At 46.9% G+C, this 26,135-nt stretch overlaps 3 protein-coding genes across 6 annotated transcripts; 1 reads left to right on the top strand and 2 right to left on the bottom strand.

Moving 5' to 3' along the window:
• The first annotated feature begins 1,947 nt into the window (after window positions 1–1,947).
• tbc1d10b (TBC1 domain family, member 10b) lies at window positions 1,948–12,051 on the top strand. The gene is made up of 10 exons (XM_023831670.2): window positions 1,948–2,369; window positions 3,876–4,661; window positions 5,391–5,490; window positions 5,692–5,799; window positions 6,345–6,451; window positions 6,784–6,898; window positions 7,153–7,218; window positions 7,606–7,795; window positions 8,105–8,259; window positions 8,348–12,051. Exons 2-10 carry the CDS (start codon window positions 3,892–3,894, stop codon window positions 9,260–9,262), a joined length of 2,526 nt encoding a protein of 841 aa, XP_023687438.2. The 5' UTR covers window positions 1,948–2,369; window positions 3,876–3,891; the 3' UTR covers window positions 9,263–12,051.
• A 471-nt stretch (window positions 12,052–12,522) lies between these two features.
• On the bottom strand, window positions 12,523–18,462 carry mylpfa (myosin light chain, phosphorylatable, fast skeletal muscle a). 4 transcript variants are annotated; one of them, XM_023831651.2, is made up of 7 exons: window positions 17,890–18,462; window positions 15,480–15,566; window positions 14,382–14,457; window positions 14,079–14,183; window positions 13,860–13,938; window positions 13,680–13,728; window positions 12,523–13,447 (listed from the first exon to the last, which is right to left on the bottom strand). In XM_023831651.2, the coding sequence occupies exons 2-7, from the start codon at window positions 15,513–15,515 to the stop codon at window positions 13,346–13,348; spliced, it is 447 nt and encodes a 148-aa protein (XP_023687419.1). In that variant the 5' UTR covers window positions 15,516–15,566; window positions 17,890–18,462; the 3' UTR covers window positions 12,523–13,345. The 4 variants fall into 4 exon arrangements, with proteins under 4 accessions (XP_023687419.1, XP_023687418.1, XP_023687416.1 ...); XM_023831650.2 differs by lacking the exon at window positions 17,890–18,462 and adding an exon at window positions 17,777–17,830; XM_023831648.2 differs by lacking the exon at window positions 17,890–18,462 and adding an exon at window positions 16,790–17,755 and having other exon boundaries at window positions 15,480–15,575.
• A 1,361-nt stretch (window positions 18,463–19,823) lies between these two features.
• pheta2 (PH domain containing endocytic trafficking adaptor 2) lies at window positions 19,824–25,120 on the bottom strand. The gene is made up of 3 exons (XM_023831647.2): window positions 24,961–25,120; window positions 24,462–24,765; window positions 19,824–24,158 (listed from the first exon to the last, which is right to left on the bottom strand). Exons 1-3 carry the CDS (start codon window positions 25,039–25,041, stop codon window positions 23,752–23,754), a joined length of 792 nt encoding a protein of 263 aa, XP_023687415.1. The 5' UTR covers window positions 25,042–25,120; the 3' UTR covers window positions 19,824–23,751.
• Window positions 25,121–26,135: the final 1,015 nt, after the last annotated feature.

Below are 26,135 nucleotides of genomic sequence, written 5' to 3'. Positions count from 1 at the left end.
CAAGCAAATTTTCAAGGTCAAAATCCCAAAAAATCAGACATCCAAAAAAAAACAAGCATAAGGTCACAATCAGAGAATAACAAGCAGAAACCAAATGCTTGAAAGTACAAAAGACCACAACAACCTCACTGCAAGGTAAACAGATGGTGGAGTTTAAATATGGTGAGAGGGCTGGTGAGGAGGAAAGCCTGGAGCGGATCCAGAGCTGATGGGAAACCCTGAACTGGATCTTAAATGTGCTGGATCAGGAATCAACTGGGGGCAGATGTCCTAGGTACTTCCACAGAGCTGTACCTCCAAGTTTATTAAAGTAATGTATAAAATGTATTAGATAAGATGAATAAGAGAAACGACCAAGGGGTCTTGAAGAACAGAGGTTATGCTGGTGCTGGCATGGCTGTCTCAGCAAATGTTTCATCACCTGGTTGCATTTATGGCAAATGTCAGTCAGTTTAAATGATCTGTGAAGAACTATGCTGAAGGAAGTGTGGTCTGGTTGCAGTACATAAACTACACCAAAAATGTACTTTTCTGCAGAAATCTGAAAGAAGAGTGACTAGGATAATGAAATGTGTCATTGTGTCATCAAATGAGTCATCAAATTTGCCTTTGTTATGGTGTGTATGGTGACGAGTCTGGCTTGTTTACAGTGTGGAGTTTAACTACACTTGACTCTTATGGACAAATCTAAACAGGGACAGTGTCTTTCCACCTCTGTCAATGAAATGCCAAATTATGGGATTTCTCGTGAAAGAATATCATTTATACCAGGGGTGCCCAACTCCAGTCCTGGGGGGCCAGATCCCAGCACATGTTTGGTTTTCCCCTCATTTAACACACCTGATTCAACTCCTTGTGCTAATTATACCACACAGCTCTTGAGCTGAATCATTTATGGTGGAACAAGGAAAGAACTTAAGCTACACAGGGCTGCGGCCCTTCAGGACTGGAGTTGGGCAGCCCTGATTTAGACATATGTACAATGTATAGCAAAGAAACCATGAAGCTGTTTTGTACTTGCCGGTGACCCAAAGCGCTATTAAAGGAACTTTTTGGCCGACTCTAAGTAGCTGAGGGAGTTGGGCTGGTGGAAAAAAAACATTCTGAAATCAAATCAATTTGGCTTAACATACCTCTCATGTTGCCTTTTATCCTCTTCCACCACTTGTTTTCATTCATTGCATGTTTTAATTCCATCCATTTTCTGTAATTACTTATATTATTTAGGGGCATGGGGAAGGAGGTGGGTGAGTGTCTGCAGACTAACGCAATTACTAGGGGCTCAAGGCAGAAACAACCCAGGATTGCACACCAACCCATCACAGGAAGACCTGGAAGACACCCAATGTCAACACAGGAGGAAACATGCAAACTCCACACACAAGGAGCCTTGGCAGAGACTCAAACACTGGTCCCACAGGTGTAAGGCAACTGTGCTAACCACTGCACCACCCATTTTTAAATTGTTCACTGTTATTAATTTAAAATATAAAATATTATGATGTATTTTATGTTTATAATAATATTATGGTTATGCATATGTCTTTATTTTTAGACATTTTATCTGGTGGTTTTCGTTTCCCATTAACTGCAACTTTTTTTCACTGTGCAAAACAGCGCCCTGGCTCACTTGCAACTAGACGCCAACATGCGCACCAATTAGCTCACATCATCTAGAAATGAGGCAATTCTCTGTCCTCACTTATTTTACTTTAAAAAATATTAACCGTTCATGTGTTCGGAGGAACACGGTGAAATTCAGGGTAAGGGACTGATGCATGGGGAGATAACACATATAGCAGTGCAATACAAGATAGAATAATGCAGTTTAAGAATAAGTAGATGTAACTGATCTTCATCTACACATTGGTAACCTAGAAACTGCGCATGGGCGACCGGAGGTGCACAGTCACGCATGCCTGCAAGACCCCTTGAGCGAGCACGGCCGCGCGTCCCTGCGCGTGCCCCGTGAGCGCGCACGTCGCTGTCAGATCCGCGGTAGGAAATGCGGATGGTGAGCGTATGAATGTGTCAGCTGCAGTTAAGCGAGAGAAACCGAGTGATCCGAGGACGGCCGGACGAAGCCCGAGCGGACAAATGAAGAGGATCCGTCGGATTTCGTGAATAGTAAATATGGACTAGTTAGCAGCATCGATGCTTTGTGGAAATCGTTAAAGCTGGGCTGTTTAGGGGAGAGTCCCGTCGTTCTCGTCTCATCCCGTTCATCATAATTTCACCTCTGCTCTCCGGTCATTGGGTGTCTTTCGCCCGGCCGGCAGGAGGGGTAAAGGCTACCGGATCTGTGGAGGCGGGGGTGGGCCCTTTTGGGCACCCCGTCGGACGCAGAGCCCTGGACACCACAGCCGAGAGTAAGTACAACCCCGTGGGGACCGTTAGGAGAGGCCGCGGATGGAGGAGGCCTAGCGGTTCGAATAGGGCTCGCGGATGAAGCCCGCCAGGCTGCAGTGCGAAACTGAGTTTAACGTCGTAAGACTGGATGCGAAACGGGCGTTGGTTAGTTAATGATCCAGCTACCCGGCCTCGATGCATGGCGCCATGACGGCAGTGACCCAGCGGTATGAGGAAGATCACGCCGGGCTCTGGCTGTCCTGTGCTGGAGTGGGGTGTCTGATGCTAGTGATGGGATCTAGACAGTGGGTCGGTGGGGCGGGGATGGGCATCTCCAGCACCCTACATCCCTACATTAGCAGCATGAACCTGTGCCAGGTGGTTGTGAGACAAACGGACTGCACTGGAGTCCAGCGGCCAGTCGGACGTGTGAAGCGGCTTAAATGCACGGGCCTGGCTGGGACCTCCGGCTGATTCACACTACCTGCGGAGTTTATATGATTGCACGCTACTCCTCCACAGCCTGATCACACGGCGGGTGGAGGGTGGGTGGAGCAGCAGATCGCTTTTAAAGCTACTTCCTCAGTGTTCAGGGCCGGCCTGACCACGGGCTCTATTTATAATGTAGGGAAGTACGCAGCACGCCGAGCTATTAGCATGGATGGAAATTGTATTAATACATTTTTGCAAGCGTGAGTAATCTTCAGCGTTTGAAGGATTTAAAAGAGGAGGAGGAGCTCCGGAAAGATGAGTCGTGGCGTAGGGATCTTAAGATTCCGGAAGTTTAATCAAAAACACACCATGTGAAGACCAGTAAAGGGTTCCTTATAGGATGGAGACATTGCTCACGTTAAATTGAAGCTTATCGCTTCTCATTTGACTGATCATCACGTGTGGCTGCATGACTCGCAATTACTTTTTTTCTGAATATCCTAACTGAATGACAACAGGTGTGTGTTGTGTCGGCTTTATATTTTTATTAAACTTTGTGCTTGCAGAGCTGTTGCTATATTTTAATGTGTAAATACTTAACATCTGAAGCAGGGCTGGATTAGGATTAAAAATCGGCCCTTGTCCTTGGGGTCTTCACGACCTGCTGGACCACATACCCAAAATTCCCAGTCTACCAGATGGCTAGTCCTACCCTGACTTAGAGATCTTTGGCACATTGTCCAGAATTTCTTACTGGGGCTTTAGTGCCTGCAGATATTTGCATTTCCATTGGTATGTGGCTACATATAACATTGAAATAAATCAACAAGAAATCAAGAGGCCAAAAGGGGACATGTTAAGCCCTAAACTGGTTTCTCTAGGGGAAATGAAAGGTTTGGGGCCCTATTTAAGTCTGGTCTCCCTGCCTAACCCAGGCAAGCCAGGGCTGTACAATCCAACAATACCTGGGGGTGAGGATGTAACTTTTTGGATAAAGATGCACATCAGTTAGTCTTTGAAGGAATCCTAGTCTTTAGTCCTTGTCTACATATCATTCTGTGCTCTTACATTAAAGACACTCTCTGTCCCCCCAGGCAGCTAGAAGAGGTCATGGCTGAGATTTCAGCCCTCACTCCATCCCCTCCAGGCCTGGGTGATACCCACATCCCCCAGCCCCTGCCGAACAGCTCTGAGCCTCATCCTCACCCTGTGAGCCCAAAGGACCTTTCCCCGCAAACCCCCAAATCTGCCCTCTATGGGGACCCTGCCGTGAAGAGCACCACATGGAGAGGGGCAAAAGAGCCCGCCCGGGATGGTAAAGCCCCCCCCCCAGCTCCTCCCAAGCCCCCCCCACGGTCATCCAGAGGGGTGGGAGCGGGCACAGAGGTGCCCTCCTGCGATGTGCGGCCCTTGAGCTCAGAGACGCAGCCCTCTGATTGTGACCCCGCCCCTAGCGTCAGTTCCTGCAGTGATGTCACCCTGGCCGCCGCCCAGCCCCTGAGCACCACCCCCACCACCAGCAGCGACTCCCATCTTCCTGCAGTTACAGTGCCCGCTGCGCACACTCCCCCGCTAGGGAACACCTCCCCAAGGCAGCTGCCTCCCCAGACCCAGTCCCCGAGCACCTCCCATTGCTCCCCCATCCCCATCGTCCAGGAGCCTCAGGCCGCCTTCTTCCCAACCACCCCCCTCCGCCAGCCCGCCCCCGACTCCCTCAGCTACTTGGAGTCGGCCAGCCTGATGTCGGGCACCATGGAGTCACTGTCAGGCATTGGGGACGACACCAGCTCCCTGGGCTCTGACTCGGAGGTCAACGGTATGGTGATGCGCCGCACGGACAAGTACGGCTTCCTAGGTGGAAATCAGTACACCGAGACTGGGTGAGCGCTGGTACCCGGGGCCCCGCATGCCCCCCCCCCCCCCCCCGATGTATTGCACCTGGTGTTCATGTGCTCTCCTCCCTTAGCTGCCAGCTCTCCTGTTTGTGCCTTGCTTAATGCCATGATTCCATCAGCAAACAGGGATAATGTCCCGCAGTGAGTACACTGCTGGGGTACGAACTAAAAAACACATGACAAAGCCTGAAATCAGCTGCCGGAAATGTGGTACGGGGGTTCCCTGACTGTGCAGCTTCCACGCTTCTCTGCAGATACAGATTCTGGGTCTAGCTGAGCTTCCTAAATCCACCGTAACGCGGCTCACTCCCAACCAGTGGACGAGGTCCTCATTTTAATCATCCTGGTTTAAAACAAAATCCTAGTTTGCGATCCATGACCCTCATTGTAAAGTAGCCCAGACTGGTGTAAGATCCCTGGTTCCTGCCGGCGGTGTGGCACGGTGGTCTCACTCCCGCCTGTCCCGGCCGCTGGGACTTCCTGTCTCTCTCCTTCCCTCGCTTTCCTTCTGCGTGTCCTTGCTCCTCCCACGGCCCGCTTCCCTCTGAGTCACGGGGTGCTGAGGGTGATGAGTGACTCATCGCCCTGCCTGTCTGAACTTTCAGCAGGACAGCAGTTAGCCGTAGCTTCGCGGTCCTCCTCCTACATGCTACATGTTAATGCTGATGCTGTATTGGAGCCGTGTGTAACTTTCTCTCTCCCCCCCGGTGTCAGTGAGAGGGATGTCAGTGTGGACGTGGCCAGGCAGAGGGAGATGAAATGGTTAGAGATGTTTGCCAACTGGGACAAGTGGGTCTCGCGACGTTTCCAGAAGGTACCTCCTCCCACGTGTCTGTTGTCACGGCTGCGGTCCCACATCAGGCAGTCTGTGTCCTGTCTCTTTCCCTCCTTGTGATGCATCTTTGTCTGTGTCCCCTCTCTCTCTCTCTCTCTCTCTCTCTCTCTCTCTCTCTCTCTCTCTCTCTTTCTCCCTTTGATCCTCCTACCCTCCCCATGACCCGCACCCCCTGTCCAGGTGAAGTTACGCTGTCGGAAGGGGGTTCCCTCGTCACTCAGAGCCAGGGCCTGGCAGCTGCTGTCCAACAGCCAGGAGCTGCTGGAGACCAACTCCGGGAAGTTTGAGGTACGCCCCCTATGACAATCCCCCCCTACACTGTCCATGCCTCTGGTTGCCTGCACCTGCCATTGGGCTCGGAGTGTTACACGCGACCAGCAGAAGCTGCACCATCCCATAGCCCCTGCTAGATGGATTTGCAGCAGATGCTAGCAGCCATAATCTTCTTATTTCCATCCCCTAATCTGGGCCGTCTGCCTCACCATCAGGTCACACAGCCCCGCCCCCTGCCCCCCCGCCCCTGTCTGTCACTGACTCAGACTGACGTGTTGGCTGGCTGCCATTCTCCATACTGTACGTCAACCCTGACATGCCCCCCCCCCCCCCACCACCACATTTATCCCCCTTGGGTCAGTGCTCCCCCATCATCCTCTGCACATTCCCCAAGCCCCACCCCCAGCATCTTCCTGGCCCCGCCCAGGATCTGTGTGCTGCCCCCCACACGACACCCGCACCTCTCCTAAGGGTCCTTGTCAGGGACGGAATGCCGGACGTCTGCTGTCCTTTGCCTGCTGTGTAACCCCCAGCCCCGCCACTCTCCTTCTGACTCACAGGAGCTCGAGAGGGAACCAGGAGACCCAAAATGGCTGGATATCATAGAGAAGGACCTGCACAGACAGTTCCCCTTTCATGAGATGTTTGCTGCTCGAGGTGGACATGGGTAATTAATCAGCAAAGCCCTATGTGTGTCTATGTGTCTCCGTGCGTGTGCGCATGTCTGCATGTGAGAGTCTGTGCCTGGGTCAGTGTGTGCGTCTGTCACCGTGTGTCTGTCTGCGCATGTCTGTGTCTCTGTGTCCACGTCTGTTTGTCTGTGTATCCCTCTCTGTAGTTTCACGTTTGCTCCTTCTGTCTGTCAGACTTAGTGAGTGTGTCGGTGCCCCGCTCTGCCCCTCGCGTCGGCGTGCGTCGGTGCCCCGCTCTCTCCCGCATGATGGTGTACGTCGCATGTGCCCTACACTTTTCTGAACTGCCCCTACTTTTGCTCCGCAGGCAGCAGGACCTGTACCGCATCTTGAAGGCCTACACGGTGTACCGGCCGGACGAAGGTTACTGCCAGGCACAGGCCCCAGTGGCCGCTGTGCTGCTCATGCACATGCCTGCGGAGGTACGGGGTACCCGGCGTGACCCTTCGGCTCACAGTAATGCAGTGTTTCTCAGAGCGGTCCCCGGGGACCCCGAGGCAGTCCATGTACTGGGGGCTGGGAGGGACCAAACATGTGGACCATCTTGGAGTCTCCATGGCCTGGGTTGTGATACACTGCAGTAGCAGCAGTGATGCCACTCACTCATCATGTAGAATCATAACTAGCAGGAAGGTGTGTTTGTATTCAGCACTGTGCCCCCTTTTGTTTCCCACAGCAAGCTTTCTGGTGTCTGGTACAGATCTGTGAGAAGTACCTTCCCGGGTACTACAGCGCCGGCTTGGTGGGTACACGCACGCACGCACACACACACACACACACACACACACACACACGCATGCCTGCCACGTTAATCCCACTCACCTGTAACAGGCAGAACCCCTGTTTTTGTCCCGATGGGTCTCTGAATGTCCGTTTTGTCTCAAGCTGAACAGTCTGTCCGTTGTTTTCATGGGGCGCCTAAAACCGGACGTTCCCATCACTGGGACAAAGCAGGCCAGTGTCTCCCATCCAGCAGAGAATGCAGCGTTTCAGAGCTCCTGAAAGCTCTCAGAACAAGTTGGGGGTCTTTGTGCGAAGATGCCTAACGTCACGAGGCGGCTAAGACGTGCCGCTGTGTGAGCCTCTCTCTCTCTGCTGACCCTACACTACCACCCCCCCCCAATCCCAGGAAGCGATCCAGCTGGATGGGGAGATCTTCTTCTCCCTGCTTCGCCGTGTCTGTCCCATGGCCTACCGCCACCTGAAGAAGTTCAAGATTGACCCCATCCTCTACATGACCGAGTGGTTCATGTGCATCTTCTCGCGGACCCTCCCCTGGTCCTGCGTGCTGCGTGTCTGGGACATGTTCTTCTGCGAAGGTCTGCATAAGGCGCTTCCTTATTTTGTTATTTAATCATGCACAGTCCTCCAGGCCATGGGGGGGCACTGTGCTAAGGCAGAAAGTGACAAAACAGCCACTAATCCAGTTTATGACCCTTTCTTTCTCTTTTAACCTGTTATCTACCTCCATATTAGTAAGGTAAACCATCTCTTCTGTTTTAGAAAGAGAGGAGGGCACTCCCCAGCCTGAAATGGCATTCTGTAATAACACAATGGGGACACTCCCAGATTTTTTTCCTTGAGGACTGGGAGCGGCGAACTTGATGGGATGCCCGTCTCCTATGCAGGTGTGAAGATCGTTTTCCGCGTGGGCCTGGTGCTGCTCAAGCAGATGCTGGGCTCGGTAGACAAGCTGCGAGAGGTGCAGGGCATGTATGAGACCATGGATCGTCTCCGCAACATCCCGCCGGAGAGCGTGCGCGAAGACCTGCTGGTGCACGAGGTGCGTCTACTCGCCTGTACCTCCACCTGCTTGCCCCAACCCCACCCCACTCCCCTCAGTGCTGACCCCCCCCCAACCCCGCCCACAGGTGATCACGATGCCCGTGTCTGAGGCCCTGATCGAGCGCGAGAGCAGCATTCAGGTGCGGAAGTGGCGTGAATCGCGGGGCGAGCTGAGCCACCAGCCACGCCGCCGCCTGCATGGCACCCGCGCCATCCACGAGCTCAAGATGCGTGCCGCCGCCATCAGCTCCGGGGGCAGCTTCTCCTACCTGCCCGGCTCCGCCCCCCTGCCAGGGCCCCTGCGCGCCTCATCCAGCCTGCTCTCCCTCCAGGGCTTCCGTAAGCCCAAGCCTACCTTTCGGCCGCCCATCAAGAAAGGCGCCTTTGTCGGCTTCACCGCACTGGAACCGGAGCAGTACAAGTCCTTCCAAAGCCCCCCCTTCCAGGCCCAGCCGCTGCCCCCGCAGGCACCATCCTCCCCGGGCTCCACCGTCAGCGCTTTGGCGGGCTCCACCCTCCCGGCTGGCCTGAAGTCGGTCCCCACAGCTGAGGAGGACCCGGTCGTGGCCGAAAAGGGCCCCACCCCTCCCCAAACCCTGATGGCCTCCCCCAGGGTTGTCTCTGAGCACATCACCCCCACCCTTCCGTCCCCCGCTGCCAACAATGTCCCGCTCCCGCTGGTCGTGGACGGGGGCAAGTCGGGCGCCTCCAGCGAGGTGACAGCAGGGGGTGCTGGCGAGGAGGAGGGGAAGAAGAAGAAGAAGGGGAAAGAGGAGAAAAAGAAGGAAAAGGAAGAGGAGAAGCAGAGAGTGAAGGAGAAGAAGGAGAGGGAGAGGCAGGAGAAAGAGAAGGAGAGGCAGGAGAAAGAGAAGGAGAGGCAGGAGAAAGAGAAGGAGAGGCAGGAGAAAGAGAAGGAGAGGCAGGAGAAGGAGCGACAGAAGAAGAAGAAGGAGAGAGGAGGGAAGAAAAAAGAAAAAGGAGGGGGCAAGGAGGAAGAATAGAGGGTGGAGGGAGAGGCAGGAAAAGGAAGGGGAGAGAGGGAGTGTAAGAGCAGGTATGCCAAGAGGTCTGGCCTGGACGAGTAGCTGAAAGGTCCTGGGGCGCAGGAGTTGGGGGAGGAAGTCATCATGAGGAGCCCCCCCAGTACCCGTCCCTATCCAGTCAGACACCTCCCTGTTCCTGCTCTGCTGATCCTGAGAAATCACATCTTGGGGTCATCTCCTTCGTGTTCATTCGGCTGTGTTGATTATCCCGTTGACGGCAGAAACTTTGATCTAGACTGGAGCTGCCAGTGTTTGTAAATAGACACTAAGGTTCTGTTCACCTTCATATCCAAGCCCGGTTCTCCACTGTGTGCTCACATGGGTCATAAGACAGGCAACCAAACAAAGGACCAAAAAAATTTCCAGTGATTCCACTGCAGTACCGGATGCCTCGTAAGCTGTATTTAAGGAAGGCTGCGTTCTGTGTGTGTATGAGTTGGTGTGTTTATACTCACACTGTGAACGTTCTCTCTCTCGCTCTCTCTCTCTCGCTCGTGTGAGCGTCTTGACTGTGCCATTAGAGGAAGGAAAATGATCTGGTTGCACACGTCTGTCTGGATAAATTAGGACTGGCTGTTGTGCCTATAAACAGTCCTGCCATTTCTCTGTCACATCCTCTTGCTTTTTTTAAATAATTGTCATTTTTCTTCCTCTCCTCTGGCTCACAGTTGAAGAGCACATTGCCTATGTTTGGCCAAAAACAGTCTGGATGCCACCTCCTCCTTGAACCCTGTAGTTCAGAGGAGGCCGGGCTAGGCCAAGCCTGTCGGGTCAGTGGTTCCGCTGAGTCCCCCATCATATGACCCCCCCCCTATTGTCTTTCTTTATGTTTTAGCCTAGCCAGCAGTGTGTTTAATGCCCTAACCCGCTATTCCGTCACGGCTGTGAAGGAGCATTGAGATGATCTAGACGGTCTGACTGTGTACTGCCCCCCACTGCCCGAGGTACCCAAGCACATCTAGGTCGGATTTTCAGAAGAACTCCCATGAAGCGTTGGGCTTGTATATAATACCAGCACTTGTATTATGTTTATGTACAAATTAATTCAGTGTACCAGAGAATGCTATATAAGGCAAAGGTTTTCATATTTTTATTTTATTATGGAAAACTGGTATGACTGGAATAATGGCAGGTTCTGAGAGTCCCGCGGACTGTTTTATACTTTATTTTTTATTTTTATTTTTTTTGACGCGGCTTGAGCCTTGGGAACATTGTTTTGTTATGTTTTTTTCTTTTAAATCTTACACAAAGGCCTTTCTTGAAAAGCCTGTCTGATCTCCCCGATAGCCAAGTTCTTCCTGTATTAAGCTTTGATCAGTGTTTCAACAATTTCCATTTACTTAGAATTAAAACCGTGAAGTTTATGTATAGCATGGTGTGTTAGTTCATTATTGAATGACTTGATGTCTTTTTTGTTTTTAATTTAACAGTTAAAAAGTAGTGTTGATTTACATGGAGGTCACAATGCCAAAGGTAGATTTCATGAGGGCATTTCGAAAGGCTTGGGGAGGGGGGCAGTTCTGCAAAGGATGGCTCCATCTTATAGGGGGTTGTGTGCTTGAAGCTGTCTAGAAGGGTCTTCACCCAAACTCAATATACTCTTGATTATCTCAAGCCTCTTTAGACTATGTAACAACCTGCTATTCTCACTGATGCTATTCTCTCCTCCTTAACCTCGCTGTTTTTTGCGCCCAGCAGTAAAGAGACATGTGGCCACTTCATGTCAGATAAGCAGTGGAGCAGAGGAATGGGCTAAATCTTAACTTATTGAAAAAATGTCAGCGCCGGATGTGTTAGACTGCATTTTGACTGAAATCAGTGGTGTAGTCACTGTAAATACTGTAAATCACTCAATGCAGTGACACTTTAATCATCTCCTGTTAGCTGTAGTCTGTTACAGTAATATGCAAAGGTCCTTCTCACCTAACAGCAAGGTTCCCCCACTCTTTTCTCTCGGCCGTCTTCTCCCCGTTGTGGGCCTCTTGCCTGGGAAGCAGGAGGACGGGGGAGTTAAGACCCCGACCGTGTCACTCCCGCTGGTTGTGGAATCTGATGCCCACCACGCTCTGGATACTACTATGCAACTGAAACCAAACCCGGACTCCCGCCTCTCTGATGAGCAGCGTGGCCTCTACGCCCTGCTCCATCTGGTACCGACCCGCAGACGAGAGCTTCTGGGCCTTGGACACATAATGCAGGAAGAGCTCGTTCCCTAGTGCTGGACACAGAACTTTCAGGATCTCAAGTGTTGTTCTGTTCCAAGTCTTGATCAGCATTGTTATTAACATTATTATTATTTTATTATTATTATTATTGCTCGCTTTGTCGTCTCTTTCCCTCATCGTTTTAAATCTGACTCTTCTCGGTCAAACATTCAAAATGGCATAAGAACAACACGTTCGTCTGCTTGGTTTGAGGAAGGACTGGGTTGTAGGTGGGCAGTTACCTGTAGGCATTGGGACCAAATGCAGTAAAACTGGAACGACTCCATGTTTTCTTTTAAATTTGACTGTTGTACTTATTTTTATTTTAATGCTCTTTTTGTATTTGTGAATTTTCTGTGTGTTTTAAAGTCCTCAGTAAACCGTAATTACTCAAAATGAAAATAGTGAATAATAAATCATTCCTTAACTACAGGAGATGAATCAGAATGAAACATACTTACATTGTAATGATGATGCTGATGACAACATTGATGATGATGATGATAATAGTTACAAATAATAAATAATATATTAAGTCTCATGTTCACAGAATGCCTGTGAGGTTTATTTAAGTTTATAAAAACCATCCATCCTTCATCTATCGGCGGTCTGCTTTTCCCAGTGTGGGGACAGCAGACCAAGCAGGTCAGTGTAATATGAAAGTGCCTTTTATGATTCGCAATGTGACTCTCCATGCTCCTAAATATGTGTTCGTTTCTTGCTGGTGGCCAAATATACTGAATTAATGAAATGACTCGTGTATGTCGGCACGAAGATAGCATCCCATTCAGACTGCCCCTGCCACATTCCTGCTGCTCTGTGAGTCTCTTCTGGGAAATCGATTTATTAGAAGACTGCAGTGTATGACTGTCCTCCAGATACCTTGGTGATTCTGTGTTATGTGTGTTATGTTCCACATCTGTAGGGGGGTGCATTTGCTGTGCATCTACCCCCCCACCCCACCCCACCCCACCCCAGCACAGTCCAGCCCAACAACAGGCACAGATACTGCAATACGAAAGAGTTTCTTTTTATTCACAGTGGATGGAGCTGTTTTGTGATGTGTTACACTTGAGATGCACAGGTGGACCAGCGTGGGGGCGGGGGCTGGGAGGCTGAGGAAAAGGGGGCGAAGAGTCTATGTTCTCTTTCGGCCGCTTTTCCTCTCCCTCTCCGCGGCAGTTCCTTTCTCTCTCTCACTCTCGCGATGCTTGCTCCAGCTTTTAGGAGGATGCTAAGTCACTTCTCCCACCATTAGCCTCCCCTCCCACTGTCACTCCCCTTTCTCTTTTCCCAGAAATGGGAAATGTCCTATTTTATAGGATCACGTCCAGCATATTTCCCTGGCTGCGTGCCGTACAGTACGAGGTTCTCCGTGAGTTGGTGAAACACGGCGAAATCTCCCCCCAGCTGCAATTACTTACTGTTTTCCATTAAGCAATCAGTGCACTCCCATAGAGCCTGCAAAGAACCATCTGGCAGGTAAATGTACCGCTCTGTCGGATTGCCTTCTGCCGGGCTGCTGGAGATGCACTCACTGGTGTTCGTGGGGGGTGGGGGTGATAAAGACGGGGTGATGCAGAGGAGGGAAGAAGAGGAATCTTAAGAGAATGAGGGATGGGACTATATCATTTTATTGAAAATATTCCCATGGACCTCGTACTAGCTCCCAGATACCCAGAATCTTCTGTGCTCTCAATAAAGCCTCAGTAAAGTCTTTCTTTTGTGAGAGAGGGAGGGCGAGAGAGAGAGAGTGAAAAAGAGGGAGGTAATGTGGGTGTGGCGGAGGTGAGGAGTGGTGGAGAACCAAAGGATGCAGTTTTCTTGTCTTCCTTCTCTACTCCTCCTTCTCTTCACCGTGTGTGATGACGTAGCAGATGTTCTTGTAGTCCACGTTGCCAGCCACATCGGGGGGGAAGGCGGCCCACAGGTTCTTCATCTGTGGGTGGGGGTCAGAGTCACCATATCAGCAAGAAGTAAGGAAAGTCAGGTCGGACACCCACATTGGTTCATTGGAGTCCTTCCACTGAATATATTTTACTAAATTTATCTGGCACTATTGTCTTCAGCAAGTACGAATGTCAGTGGACTGCATTACACATAATAACGAATTCGCGGTTTAGCACGTCAACATAGTAAGCAGGTGGGAAGGGACTGGACCGCAATCTCACCTCTTCTGCGGAGAACCTGTCGCACTGAGTGGTCAGGAGCTCCTCAAGGCTGAAAGACACAGGGTGTATTATGCTCGGGAAGTCTGCGCTACTGCATTGTTAATCTACAGACTTGCAACCTATAAGCAAAGACTGGCACATTACTCACTAATACTCTGGTTGGACTATTAGGATACTCACAATTCCTTCTTGATGGTGCCCGTGTTCTGTGGGTCCAGGACCTTGAAAGCGCTCACGATGACGTCCTCCGGGTCAGCGCCTAAGAAGGAGAGGGGGCCACATTGAGCCAGGCAGGAACGTGAAAATCATCTGTATGCTGGAAGAGGCTTCAGAAGTGTAACATCAGGGGAAGTTAAAGTGCAGGTATAGTTCGGGGGGGGGGCGGGGACCCAGACCCACCCTTCAGCTTTTCGCCGAACATGGTAAGGAAGACGGTGAAGTTGATGGGACCGCTGGCTTCCTTGATCATGGCTTCCAGCTCCTCGTTCTTGGTGTTCAACTGACCTGCATGGCAGAAAAATGTAACAATGAACGTGCTGCAGATGCAAGTTGCACCTTGGGCTGTCCGCCAGACAGACACCTACGCTGCTGTAGGCTGGACGACGGTGAGGCCTTGCTGGTTCAACTCTTCTGGCAAGGCATTTTCATAAGGGTCTGCACCTTAAATGAAATGAACTTTGGGGGTTGAAAACCGATTCTTACCCATGGATGCCAGCACATCCCTCAAGTCATCCTTGCTGATGATGCCGTCCCTGTTCTGATCAATGATTGTGAAAGCCTGTAAGAGAAGGAGAGGCTTGTGAGCATGAAAGTCTGAGAAGAACAGGGTGACTTACTGCCAATTTCCCCTCAAGACTTCAATCGCTTCAATGGGTCATCTTCCTTGATGTCACTGACAGCACCGAGTCTTGTATGTGAATTAATTTTTGGATTACAGATTATGTCCATATTGCTTAAACATCTGAATCCAGCTGATGTCCTGAAAAGCTGCTGGCAGGGTGTGTGCTGCCGTATTGTCGGGCATGTCTGCTCCGGCTAGGACATACATGAAGTACTCCTTGTTCTTTCCTTAATACTTGAAACCTGAGATGACGTCTCTGGGTCTTGGACTTAAAAGGCAGCTGGGAACCTCCCACTGTGTGTCTTAAAATGGTCCCTGTGCCAAGTCAGACATTCCAGTTGTGGCATTCAAGGAGTAGGTATTACTTACATTTAACCTTCTATTAAACACATATATGTCTATATATACATACCCCAGGTCTCGGGGGTGAAATTACTCTCCTGCGATTATTATTATTCCCCATTCTGTCTTTCCTCAGTCATCTCCTCCTCTGTCACTCGTCACTCTTCTTTTCTCCAGACTGTTCATTATTAACATATCCTTTGTGTTCATTTAGTCCTGTCCTCTCTTCCTAGCCTCCTCCTTCCACTGTTACTTTCTCTCTCCCTCCCTCAGCTGTGTCTGACAGCTGCGACTCCCTGCCGTCCCGAGGTCATCAAGAAGGAAGCAGAGGGCCTGGCAAAGGGGCGGAGCCTTCTAAAGTGTCAAATATGAGGTTACCTTCTGTTATGCCTGGATAGCAGCTGTCATGGAGAAACTCCATCCATCATTGTGCTAAATGACTGATTAACTTGGCCACCTATCAAAATTCCCAGAGCGCTCTGCCTGACAGTGTACTTTAACTATGTGCTTAATTACTAGACATCAAAGTCTAGCAGAAGTTTGCCCTCTAAGCCAGTGAATCAGATCCCCCTGAGTGAGCGTGTAGAACCCACAGAGAGCTTGTGGAAGACTCTTACCTCCTTGTACTCCTGAATCTGGCTCTGCTCAAACATGGAGAACACGTTGGAGGTCCCACCCTCGCCTTGCTGCCTCCTCTTGGCCTTCTTGGGTGCCTGGGGGTTGAGTGAGACGTGCCATTCAACTCGTGGGTGTGGTAAGGACAGAGTGACTTTGTGGTCATGCAGTTCCTAGTGTGGTGACCCCCCTGGGAAAAGGTCCTTCCTGATACATTGTGTGCCCTGTATTTTTCACACTATACATATCCAGTCATGCTATTTTTACAGTGGGATTATGCATCTGTTAATACATATCAAATGTTGAGAAAAGATATTGAAAAGTAACCCAAAATCACAGTGGAGGCCAGTACTAAGTTTGCTACTTCTAATGAAAAAAAAACATCACCTAGAACTATTATTTTCCCTTTTAAACGTGATAATAGCCTGAATGTACTGTGCATTTTTTTTTACCATAAAATATGGTAGAATTAAGTAATACAGCATGTTTCAAAACATGCCTTATGGGAAATCAGAATCGATATTAGAGTAAAAAATAATCTGCTTTGGTGATTCATTTAATTTTTTTTGTTTATTCTTGCCTTCATTATGATTTATTTCTGGAATGTAATGTAGTTTAAATATGTATGTACAGACGCTCCTCTACTTACGAAAGAGATACGTTCCGAACAGCCGTTCGTAACTTGAAATGTTCGTAAGTCGTTATTCAACATCATTATACACAAGTACAGATAACTAGGATATGCTGGGAGTTTGCACGCTACGCTGCTGCGCAGCGGGAGTAGCAGCTAGAAGTTGTACTAGGCGGAATTGGTGTGCAGAAAAAAAAATTGATGTTGCGGACAGGAAACGGGAGCCCAATGAACACAATTTGGACTTACAGTCCTCTTCGTTCGTATGTCTGAAAGTTCGTAAGTTGAAAGTTCGCAAGTAGAGGAGGGTCTGTATAGCTTGGTTCACCTGACACATACACATTGACAGTACATTATTTCCAGGTCAAACTGAACTGCAGATTTTTTCCTCATCTACGTGTTGTTATGCATTTTCAGCTTTAATTGTCCTTAAGCAAGATTTCTAGCTTATTCTGACTCATTACATAAACCTGTATTTTCTCATGTCTGAGAACAGAGGAGCACAACTGTAAAAGGAAAAAAAAAATTGACAATAAAAATCCAAAAAAATATTTAAAATGTTAAATCCATAAAAATGAGACAATGGTGCGTTTCTGAATGTCCGTGCGTTCTCCGCTGTGGCGCCCCCCACAGGAGGAAGATGAAGGATGGATGTGGACGGGCCGGGCCGGAGTTACTCACCATTTCCCGACGGTGTGAGGAGTTGGAACGGTCGAAAAAGAGAAGAAAATGTGAAGCCGCATGAAAGCACAGTTCCCCGGGGGCTTATATACCTCCAGGCAGCTGGGTTAACTATAGCTGCTCGTCAAGTTTGGAAGGGAAACCTCACAGCTGCTCAGAAATAGATCCATGTGTCTTGGAATGAGGAGAACATGATATTGAGGTCCTAGCTACACTTTAGTGTCATGTATGGACTAATATGGATATACCCAATATTAGGGGCTACTGGGCCCTACAGCAGATATCCCTTCATATGTCTTCACACCCTAAAAAATTCACTTATTCTTATTGGTAGATGCCCTCAACTACAGCTGGTTCCTAGACATAAATTCTCTGAACTTTTATGAATATAATTGTCATGTTACTGGTGGCCTACTAGTCATTTAAGCAGACTTCAGGCCGGAATAACTAAGATGATTAGGTCTGTCATACACCATGCAACATGTGACACACCTTTGGAAAACATCATTATGCTACTTCTGTGGGTCAGTGTGACGTTAGCGCTATACGTGTTTCAAAGACTCTGGGTGGTTTTTGTTTTATTTGTATGTTGATCTGAGACAGCTGCATTTTTCTTTATAACTCATGAATTAAGAGTCTGGATAGCTGGACTCTCCTTTTCAAAATAAAAGCCAATGTTTGTCAGCAGTCCGGTTACATCTTAAACTACAAAGCTACAGCCTTTCTTTTTTTCTTAAGCATTTCCCAGTTCTGTCCGTCTTGCATGCATGGGAAATTGGGGGTCGGGCTATCAGATACATATAGATGCAGTTTGTTAGCCACAAATATTACCTCCACTCCCATTCAGCGAATTCTGGGACGCAATGGATTCGACACAGAAAATATTAAGAGAGTATTATCAGTTGTTAATAAATCAATCTAATTTGACAATGGCGCAATAATAAGTTCTTATGTTTGTCCCCGGTATATTACTAGCTTCAGACATACCTTTTACCGCCGAGGTCCATATTTGAACCCCGAATACTGTATAGTAAGCATCGGACTGCAGGCGTGAAAGCAGATACCCTTCCACGCTCGCCCTCTCTTTCCCATTAACTCACATTCTCTCTCTCCTAATGTCAGATTGCTGTAGAGAAGCAGGTCCGGTTCTGATGAGAAAATGCGGTCAGTTCAGCCAATGTATCGGCAGCGGGGCGATGGTCACGGCAGCTGTGACGTTATTGCGTTTTCGAAGTTTTTGTATTTCATGGATCGCAAATGAAAAGAGGAGGCAAGATGCAAGGCCTCTGGAGGGAACATGTGAAAACGATTAGTCGTAGATCTTTTTGTAACTTTTTAAAATTCTCTATTCTCTATAGGTATTTTCTTCTCAAATTCCTATTCCCACAGTGATTAATTTTCTTCTTACTTCTTTCCGTACCCCTCGATGTGACCATAAGCAAATGTATTTTTACGTTTATCGCAATATCTCATGCACTTTGATAATATTTAGACGTGAGGCTTAAGGACAGTGTTTTCCCCCACATTCTCTGTTAATTGGTAGAAAGCAGGAGAAGCATCTACTGCTGCTCATAACCGTGCAGTAAAGATATATATAATGCAATCTTTTTAAAATGGGATTCAAAGAAAAAGGAGAGGAAATAAAATCGCCATCTCACGCGCAGGTCTGGAAATAGGGGCAGCTTGACTGTCTGATCTCACACCCAGCTACCGACTGGCCCACTTTGAAACAGTGCAGCCTTTAATGTATCTAGAAATTACTGCTTTGGGTTTTAATATTAAGACATATCTAATATAAATATAAATTCCTCAAGATGAAGACTCCTTTGGTAATCTGATAATGAACTAAAAATACAAGCGATGTCGCCAGGCTCGATTTGCACGACTTTTCGGAACTTTAATTCACCAACAAATGTGTTATTGTCAAACGTCAGTGGAGGTATTGTGCAGAACTTTTTCATTTTAAACAATTCACATTTACAGTGTGTCTTTGTTTTGTATATGTAATCTCTCTGTGTTTGTAATTAAATGTGGGCGTTTTTATTGGAAACGAGATTAGAATTATTTTCATGACATGAACATGCTGTTGCGTCACAAAACATAGGCCTTCGCGGTTAATAAACGATTGTTGTTGAGTGAACGAATTTAACTCGGTTGCCTCTATCGTCAGGTCATTTCTTTTACTGACTGATCCAACGTTTAATTCGTCCATTGAGTTGTTTTTCGTTCATGACTTAGATACCGTAACTTTCGTCCCCCACAGAAGTAATGATGTACAGACATCAGAAAGAGTCAATAGGCCTATGGGAAATTTAGTAATTAACATTAAGTGTAATATATAAACCTAATGGAAAAAATACATAGAATACGTATAAGAAATATGTATTTTTTGTATATAACCAATTAGATATATAATGAATGTAAGTTTATTATTATTATTATTATTATTATTATTATTATTATTATTATATAATGTATGTTTTAAACCATTTAAAGTTGTCTAAAATTATTTTAATTTCCTTTCATTTAAAATAAAAGCATAAGACATGCTAAATTGCTCCGTGTCTGATTGTGCCCTATGCTGCATAGCACTGTTCTATGCAAGGTGTAATATCAGTGGGATAAGCAAATACCCAGTATGGCATGTTTGCTGGGTGTGGTTCTATACGCACATAGATTTGTGGATATCTGATACACATTAATATGACACATCAACATCCACCCATCCATCCAAATTACTTTTCCATTATGCTGTCATGGTGAACTGGAAGCCCTTCCCAGTAAGCACTGGGCATGGGGCAGGTGTCAGCATGTATGAGTAATGTAATACAGTATGACCGTTTTCATAAGAAAATGATAATAATAATAATAATATCAATAATAATAACAACAATAATAATGGTACTAATAATGATAGTAACAATAATCAGTATTATTATTTTATTATATTATTATAACAATGATAATTATAATACCGTTATAATAAATTGTATAAGTAGTAATATGAGAATGATTTAATATACTATGGGAACAAGAAGCAGACCATTAAAATATACACCCATTACATTTCTCTCCTTTGCCAAGAAGCCAAGCGCAGCAGAGACCAGCGTAATGCTCTTATGTAACAGGCTTTCCAGGATGGGGTCACTTCAGCTGGCACTCGCGCCCCCTTGGCTGTTTGCTCGCCCTGGCAGCAGCATGGATTCACAGCAGCACTTACATCAGGGGGCTGCCCTAGAGTGAATCATGGCTGGAGTCCTAGAGCCGGTATCCTCTCCAAGGGCTGTGTTCACTTTCTGCCCAGAAATAGCTTAAAGCCTTTTACCCCATTACCTAGGTCATGCAGTCCCCCCAAATGGTAACGTCAAAGGAGCCAGCTGGGGGGGGGGGGGGGGGCTCGTAAATTCATTCATACACAAAAACTCACATAAAGGACATAGAATTTCTATAAATGTCTATTTAAAGTTTGCCGACACTTTGTACCAGTCACACATTCGTCGAACGGCTTGTTCGCTACACATAGAGCGTACACCCTACAACAATGACAGTTTGCAGCTGTTCTCCTTAGATCTCCAGCTTCTTTTTTGAAATGGGAAAAGGAAGAAATGGACAGGCTTAAAATAATGACAAAATGATATTTCCGCATCTTAAATCGAAAATAAAAATATCTTGCATATAATGCAAGTAGAAGTGAAGTTTCACTTCAGCACGAGACCAGACAATTCTACAGTCAAAGCTCTGAGTTACTATCCCTGAGTTCAGTGGTGTGTCTAGTTTTGTCTATACCCATAATGGCAACTTTGGGTTTGGGGGGGGGGGGACGTCGATGGGAAATCTATAGCACAGGGGGCTCTATTTTGCTCAGCTAACATCTATGTTTTGTGCTGTGGACCACCAAGCAAAACAATGTCTTCAACTCATAGCTTTGGACCTCAAAGGACAACCATCTATTCAGTCACCTGATTCACTCTGTGTGTGATATTCCATACACAATGTGACCTCTAGTAAATCTGCCAAAGATCGCTGTACATTAAAGTGGAATGCTATTTGGTTTGTTATTGATAGTGTGCCATGGCATAACCATGACAGCCTTTGGTTATGCCCTTCAAATACAAAAGCAAAATTTGACCACAGTGGCCTATACCACTTGACAGAAAATGTTAGATGTGTTAACAGGTGGACATTATATGACATTTGGCATGTTCCATAAATTTCTGGGATCTGGCAAACAATTTTTTTATATAGTTAGAAACGTCTGCCAAGTCTGTTTCTGAAACTCTGTCATTAAGAAGGTTGAATATTGCATTTACTAACATTAACCGATGTCTTAAGTATTTATTTGGCAAGATCATGTGTCAGACAGGTGAACTGTAAAACAGCAGCCAGCTCTGACACTCTGCGGCTTTCCACTTATGTGCCAAGTGGACTGTGTGTGGCACTCTGGGGACGTCAGAGGGTTGGTCTGATGGGCAATAATCTTTGATCAGTTGTGTGTTTGGATGGTCCAATATTCCATGGATCAGTGTGATATTTGCTGTTAAGCCAAAGTTCTAAGAATTGTTTGGTTACCCCAAGTAGCATACAATGCATATAACCCCACTGGGAACCCTTTCATCATATCAGAACCAGTAGAACTGTTTAATAGGATCAAGGGTGACACAGACACATGGTCAAGCACATGGTCAACACCTTCCTCTATATCCTTTGCCCCACACTCAACAATATGCTTTTGGCTTCGCACATCAGCCTCAACATCAGGATACACCCTTAAATATCCCCTCCCTTTCGCCACAATCATTCCCTCATTGAGAGGGAATGATTGAACATATCGTCAAATGGACTTGGTAATTCATGTTGCATATAACCTTCTGTAAATCTAGCAGTATCTGGATTTTCTGGGCACTTCACACAGCCAATCAGGATCTAACAATCTGAATAAAAGAAGGGTGCCTGGCCTAGAAGATACCGTTTGTAATTTTATTTTTTAAAGAAGGCAAACAAACAGCAGTGCCGCTGAGCTTTCATAATTAACTTCTATATCTGCCTTTTCTGTGTGTATGTTTTCCTGTTTCTTTGAAAAGACCATGACTAGGAGAAGAAAAATGATTAGATATTTCAAGATGTTTCAATACAGCCAATTGTGCATGAGGTCATTTCATGCTGAACAAATTACGGCTATGTGTCACGCCCAGGCAAGGAAGGAAGGGAGAACAAGCACAGGGGAATGAAAAGAGCTTTACTGGAAAAAACAAAACAGAAGCAGGGCAAACTCAAAGGACCACAAGGGGTCAAAATGGGAACATCCAATCCAAAGCCACTGTCCCTGATGTCCATGCAATGTTGAAGAGCCAAGACTGCCCAACATCAAGACCTGTCAAGAACTCAAGGCGAATCTCACCCATGTATTTATATGTTCGCTAAAATTAGCTACTCCTAGTAAAGTCTCTTAACCATTAGCTGTGATGCTTCCTTGGCAAATGTATTGAGTGCATTAGTGCAGAAACCATATAAACCATATAAGATTGTTGCTACGGCAAAACAAGCACAAGCCGTTTCCAAGTTAAAAACGTTTCACCAGTTAATCAGTAACAACGGCATTCCTGCGTTCAATACCCCTCTCCCCTCTCCACAGTCTCTCTCCCAGATTCCTAGACATGTATATGCTCATTCTGTGGATTATGGATTCCCCAAAATGGGATGTTTTACACCAAAAAAATTGTAAATGGTGTCTGTGCTATGGGATGTATTCATGATGTAAGATATGGGGATGAATCTGGCCCTGAAAAATAATCCAGAAAGGTTAGTAAATCTTAAAATCACTCATATATTGTCTTTATCATCATGTTAATGTTAAAGTACTGCATATGTCTTCCTTCTTAGCCGATAGCCTATTTAAATTGGCACTGAAGCTATTGTTACCTTGATAAGCTACATCATGTGAGAGAGCAATAACTCTGTTTTATTTTCGTATTTAAAAAATCCAGTAGGATTCCTATAGGGTTTTGGTTCCAAAATATGATAGAAATTCTACAGGATTATCCCTATTGGATTCCTATAGGGGGCGATATGGTGGCGCAGTGGTTAGCGCTGCTGCCTCACCGCAAGAAGGTCCTGGGTTAAGTCCTGGGTTAGGTCCCGGGTCCTTTCTGTGTGGAGTTTGCATGCTCTTCCCGTGTTCGTGTGGGGTTCCGCGGGGGGCTCCGGTTTCCTCCCACAGTCCAAAAGTGTGCAGTATAGGTTGATTGGCATGTCTAAATTGGTCCTGTGAGTGTGTTGGCGACTGCCCAGGGTTTGTTCCCGCCTGTGCTCCTTGTTCTCAGGATAGGTTCTAGTCCCCCCCGCGACCCCAGTTTTTTTGATTACGGTTGATGATGGAAAAACCAGACTTTGAGCCAGTGCAAGGTGCAATAAGGTTGTCCTGTCTTAATTGGTCGGAGGTGTGTCTTGGGCGTAACATGCAATGAACCAAAAACAATAGTATATCTGTGTCTGTAACAAGCATTGTGCACCTGCACATTTCTAAAACGTGCCACTTAAATGCCATTTAATAATGGACCACTGACTTCAGATGTGGTTTTTGTTGGTCGAAAGCACAATGACATTGCACTGCCTTAAAAGAGCAAAAGCGACAACAGTGCAAAACCACTTTGCGTCGCGCTATCCGCCGGTGCAAAATAGGGCCCAGGGCTGGGGGGAAGGATTAGGGGAATGGGGGTGTGAGAAATGAGAATGGTTTAAAGAAAAACAGCAGAGAGGTTTTCGACAATAGCAGAGGGAAGAAACACACAAGGACAAAAGATGGGTGTTGATAGCTACAAATATGGGCAAGGTTGGCTATTCGGGTTTGGATGGAAGAGTAAACAAACTCAACCTCATAAATTGACCATGACACAGGTAACCTAAATAAGTGCCCCCATCACATGACTGCACCGCGGAACATTAGGAACATTTTACAACATCGTTTAACTCGATTCAGTCATATCCCCCTCCTGAACTTCTCCATCATTCTGCCTTTCTCGCCATGTGGCCATTACAGTTTTTACTTCCTGACCATAGAGCTCATGCAATGTGCAGAAATCCTCCAGGGGCTCTGGTCCTGCACACGGTGGGGCTGGTCTGCTTACGGGTGTGATATGGATGGTTGTCTTTTTCCAGAGTTTCGGCGACCTCCAGCTTGAAGTGTGAAGGGCATGAAATGACAGGCTCCTGGTATAGCCTCGCCCCACTTTTGGCAGAGGACCCCTGCTTCGCCTGAAGAAGGAGTAGCCTGTGTCCTTGGAACCCAGAGAGCAGGTTAACTGTGATTCCTCTAGACGAGACCCAGTGGAGAGCTGCAGAGACTCAGAGGGGTAGGCTATACCTCCCATATCTGTTTCATGGGGAAGGAGAATAGGAGGAAATGTAGATACGATACGTGTTAGGCAGCAAAACACACACTGAAGCAGAGAGAATGAGCTCATTATAGAAGCTAAGTTCAGCCCGTAGATATTTGGTAGATGTCCATTTCACTTCCAGAGCCATAAATATTTTGACACTGGAAACCACCAGTGTCTTTGCCAAAAAGTTGCCAGCCATGTAGCTGTGAGAGATGCCAGTCTGCGGTCACTATGTGTCAGGAGCTTGGTGCATGTTCTCGCTTCTTCCACTATCACCTTCCCGGTGACATACTCACCTTTATACTGCCTCTCTAGGTCCCTCACCAGCATGGACAAGAAGCCGTGGCTGGCCGCCAGCAGCACTTTAACCCAGCTCTGCTGCGTCGGCTCATCTGCACCGGCCAGCCTATGGTTCCATTGCCCCCGGTCCCCATACACCACAGAAAAGGCAAACGGCCCCTCCGAGTCGCATAGCTGGATGGAGCAGCCCTCCAGCACTATGACCCCCAGTGGGCTGCTGTCCCCTGGTTGCTCTTGGTAGAAGAGAAGATTCCCCTTCAGTACAAACCAGTGCTTCTTATAGGAGCCAGTCTTCTGTTCCTGGGCAGAAATTTTCAACAATAATTTTAATTCAGTCTTGCAGCCTTGTGTGTTGGTTTAATTGTACCCATATCATTTATTCAATAGGTTACTAGTGCAAAGTGTAATTAAGTAACTTGCTATCAGCCAATAAAGTGTAATACATGTGATATATAGACCGACAGTCTTTTGAAATTGTATTAAAGGTCCCGCTACCTTTCTATAGAGATAGCCGTGTTTGTCGACTGGTGAGCAGCAGGACCAGAAGCGGCGCAGGATGCTTCCATGGATCTTCATCAGAGAACTCCGTCACTACAAAAGCCTGGATGTGACTAAAGAGTACCGAAACCGTAACAGGAGTTGCTGCAGAATCGCAGTTCTCTTTTCAGTGTTTCATGCGTTAATGATTGATCTGCAAATCACCGTGGTCTTGGGGGGTTTATCCGCTCTACTCCAGCAGAAGATGAAGTGAGGCACACCTCTTTGAATTACTTTCAGTTTGGGGAAACCGTCAGAGAAAATTAGTAGACATTTCAGATTTTTGAACAACATTAATTTGAACCGGATTTTGAGTCTAAGAACGGTATGCATTCATTTATGAACCCACCAAAAATAATTTGTAAAACCACCGAAAATCGTGGATTGGCTATGAATATAACACCAGAAAAAAAGTGATAATAGTACAAGGGTTACCTCGACGATGGTTTCTGTTTGCCCACTTAATCAGAAACTTGTACAGCACACCAATAAGGAAACTTGGTATGATAAATAAGACGCTTATCTTTTCAGTGAGCAAAGTTCCAGTTCTGTTTTTTATATTTAGGCCTACATTATTATAACTTTTTCTTCACAGTTCGGAATTTGCCCCAAGTCACAGGTGTTGCAAGGTATTTAAAAAGTGTGCCTCTTTTTTAATATAACCATATTTTTATTGCTGTGCATTTAGATTTTCTCAATCTAAATCTAATTTGGATCAAGCTGAGGCACACTAAAGATAGGAGGGCTCTTGGCATTTATTGATGCACAATCCTTCCATCCATCCATAAATTATTCATTTTCATCCAAGCATCTTCTAACAGGTTTCATTTTCATTGCCGCAGGAAATGCTGGGGCCAGACAGCATATGGTATACAATTAACTGTTACAGGTTTTGCGCTTTTCAGCAGTGGGCTGTATGCTGGAGTGAACATTACTGTAGTGTGGTCTGAAAGTCCAAGGTGGGGGCGGGGGGCTGCTCTGTATGCAGCTTTAGTGTTTGTGTAAACCAAGTCCAGTATATTAGCTCCTCTGGTTGGGAACTCAAGATGTTGGTGGAGTTTTGGCAAAACAGACTTTACTGTAAATCTGCTTTATTAAAGTCCCCGGCGATGAGAGATTGCAGGTCACTGATG

This window comes from Paramormyrops kingsleyae, chromosome 22, assembly GCF_048594095.1.
Source record: "Paramormyrops kingsleyae isolate MSU_618 chromosome 22, PKINGS_0.4, whole genome shotgun sequence".
In the NCBI taxonomy this organism is placed as follows: domain Eukaryota; kingdom Metazoa; phylum Chordata; class Actinopteri; order Osteoglossiformes; family Mormyridae; genus Paramormyrops; species Paramormyrops kingsleyae.
This window is presented reverse-complemented; position numbering and strand designations above follow the sequence as displayed.

Bases quoted from the DNA above. Each gene is read 5' to 3' on its own strand.
- tbc1d10b (XM_023831670.2), top strand. From the start codon at position 3,892: ATGGCTGAGATTTCAGCCCTCACTCCATCCCCTCCAGGCCTGGGTGAT. The intron at 6,899-7,152 runs GTACGGGGTACC...TGTTTCCCACAG, and splicing joins TCATGCACATGCCTGCGGAG to CAAGCTTTCTGGTGTCTGGT. The intron at 8,260-8,347 runs GTGCGTCTACTC...CCCCGCCCACAG, and splicing joins AAGACCTGCTGGTGCACGAG to GTGATCACGATGCCCGTGTC.
- mylpfa (XM_023831648.2), bottom strand. The intron at 13,729-13,859 runs GTGAGTATCCTA...TGTGTCTTTCAG, and splicing joins GGCACCATCAAGAAGGAATT to CCTTGAGGAGCTCCTGACCA. The intron at 13,448-13,679 runs GTGAGATTGCGG...CCCCACCCACAG, and splicing joins ACAGGTTCTCCGCAGAAGAG to ATGAAGAACCTGTGGGCCGC.
- pheta2 (XM_023831647.2), bottom strand. From the start codon at position 25,041: ATGAAGATCCATGGAAGCATCCTGCGCCGCTTCTGGTCCTGCTGCTCA. The intron at 24,766-24,960 runs GTAGCGGGACCT...ATTTCTGCCCAG, and splicing joins ACGGCTATCTCTATAGAAAG to GAACAGAAGACTGGCTCCTA. The intron at 24,159-24,461 runs GTGAGTATGTCA...CCCATGAAACAG, and splicing joins CCTAGAGAGGCAGTATAAAG to ATATGGGAGGTATAGCCTAC.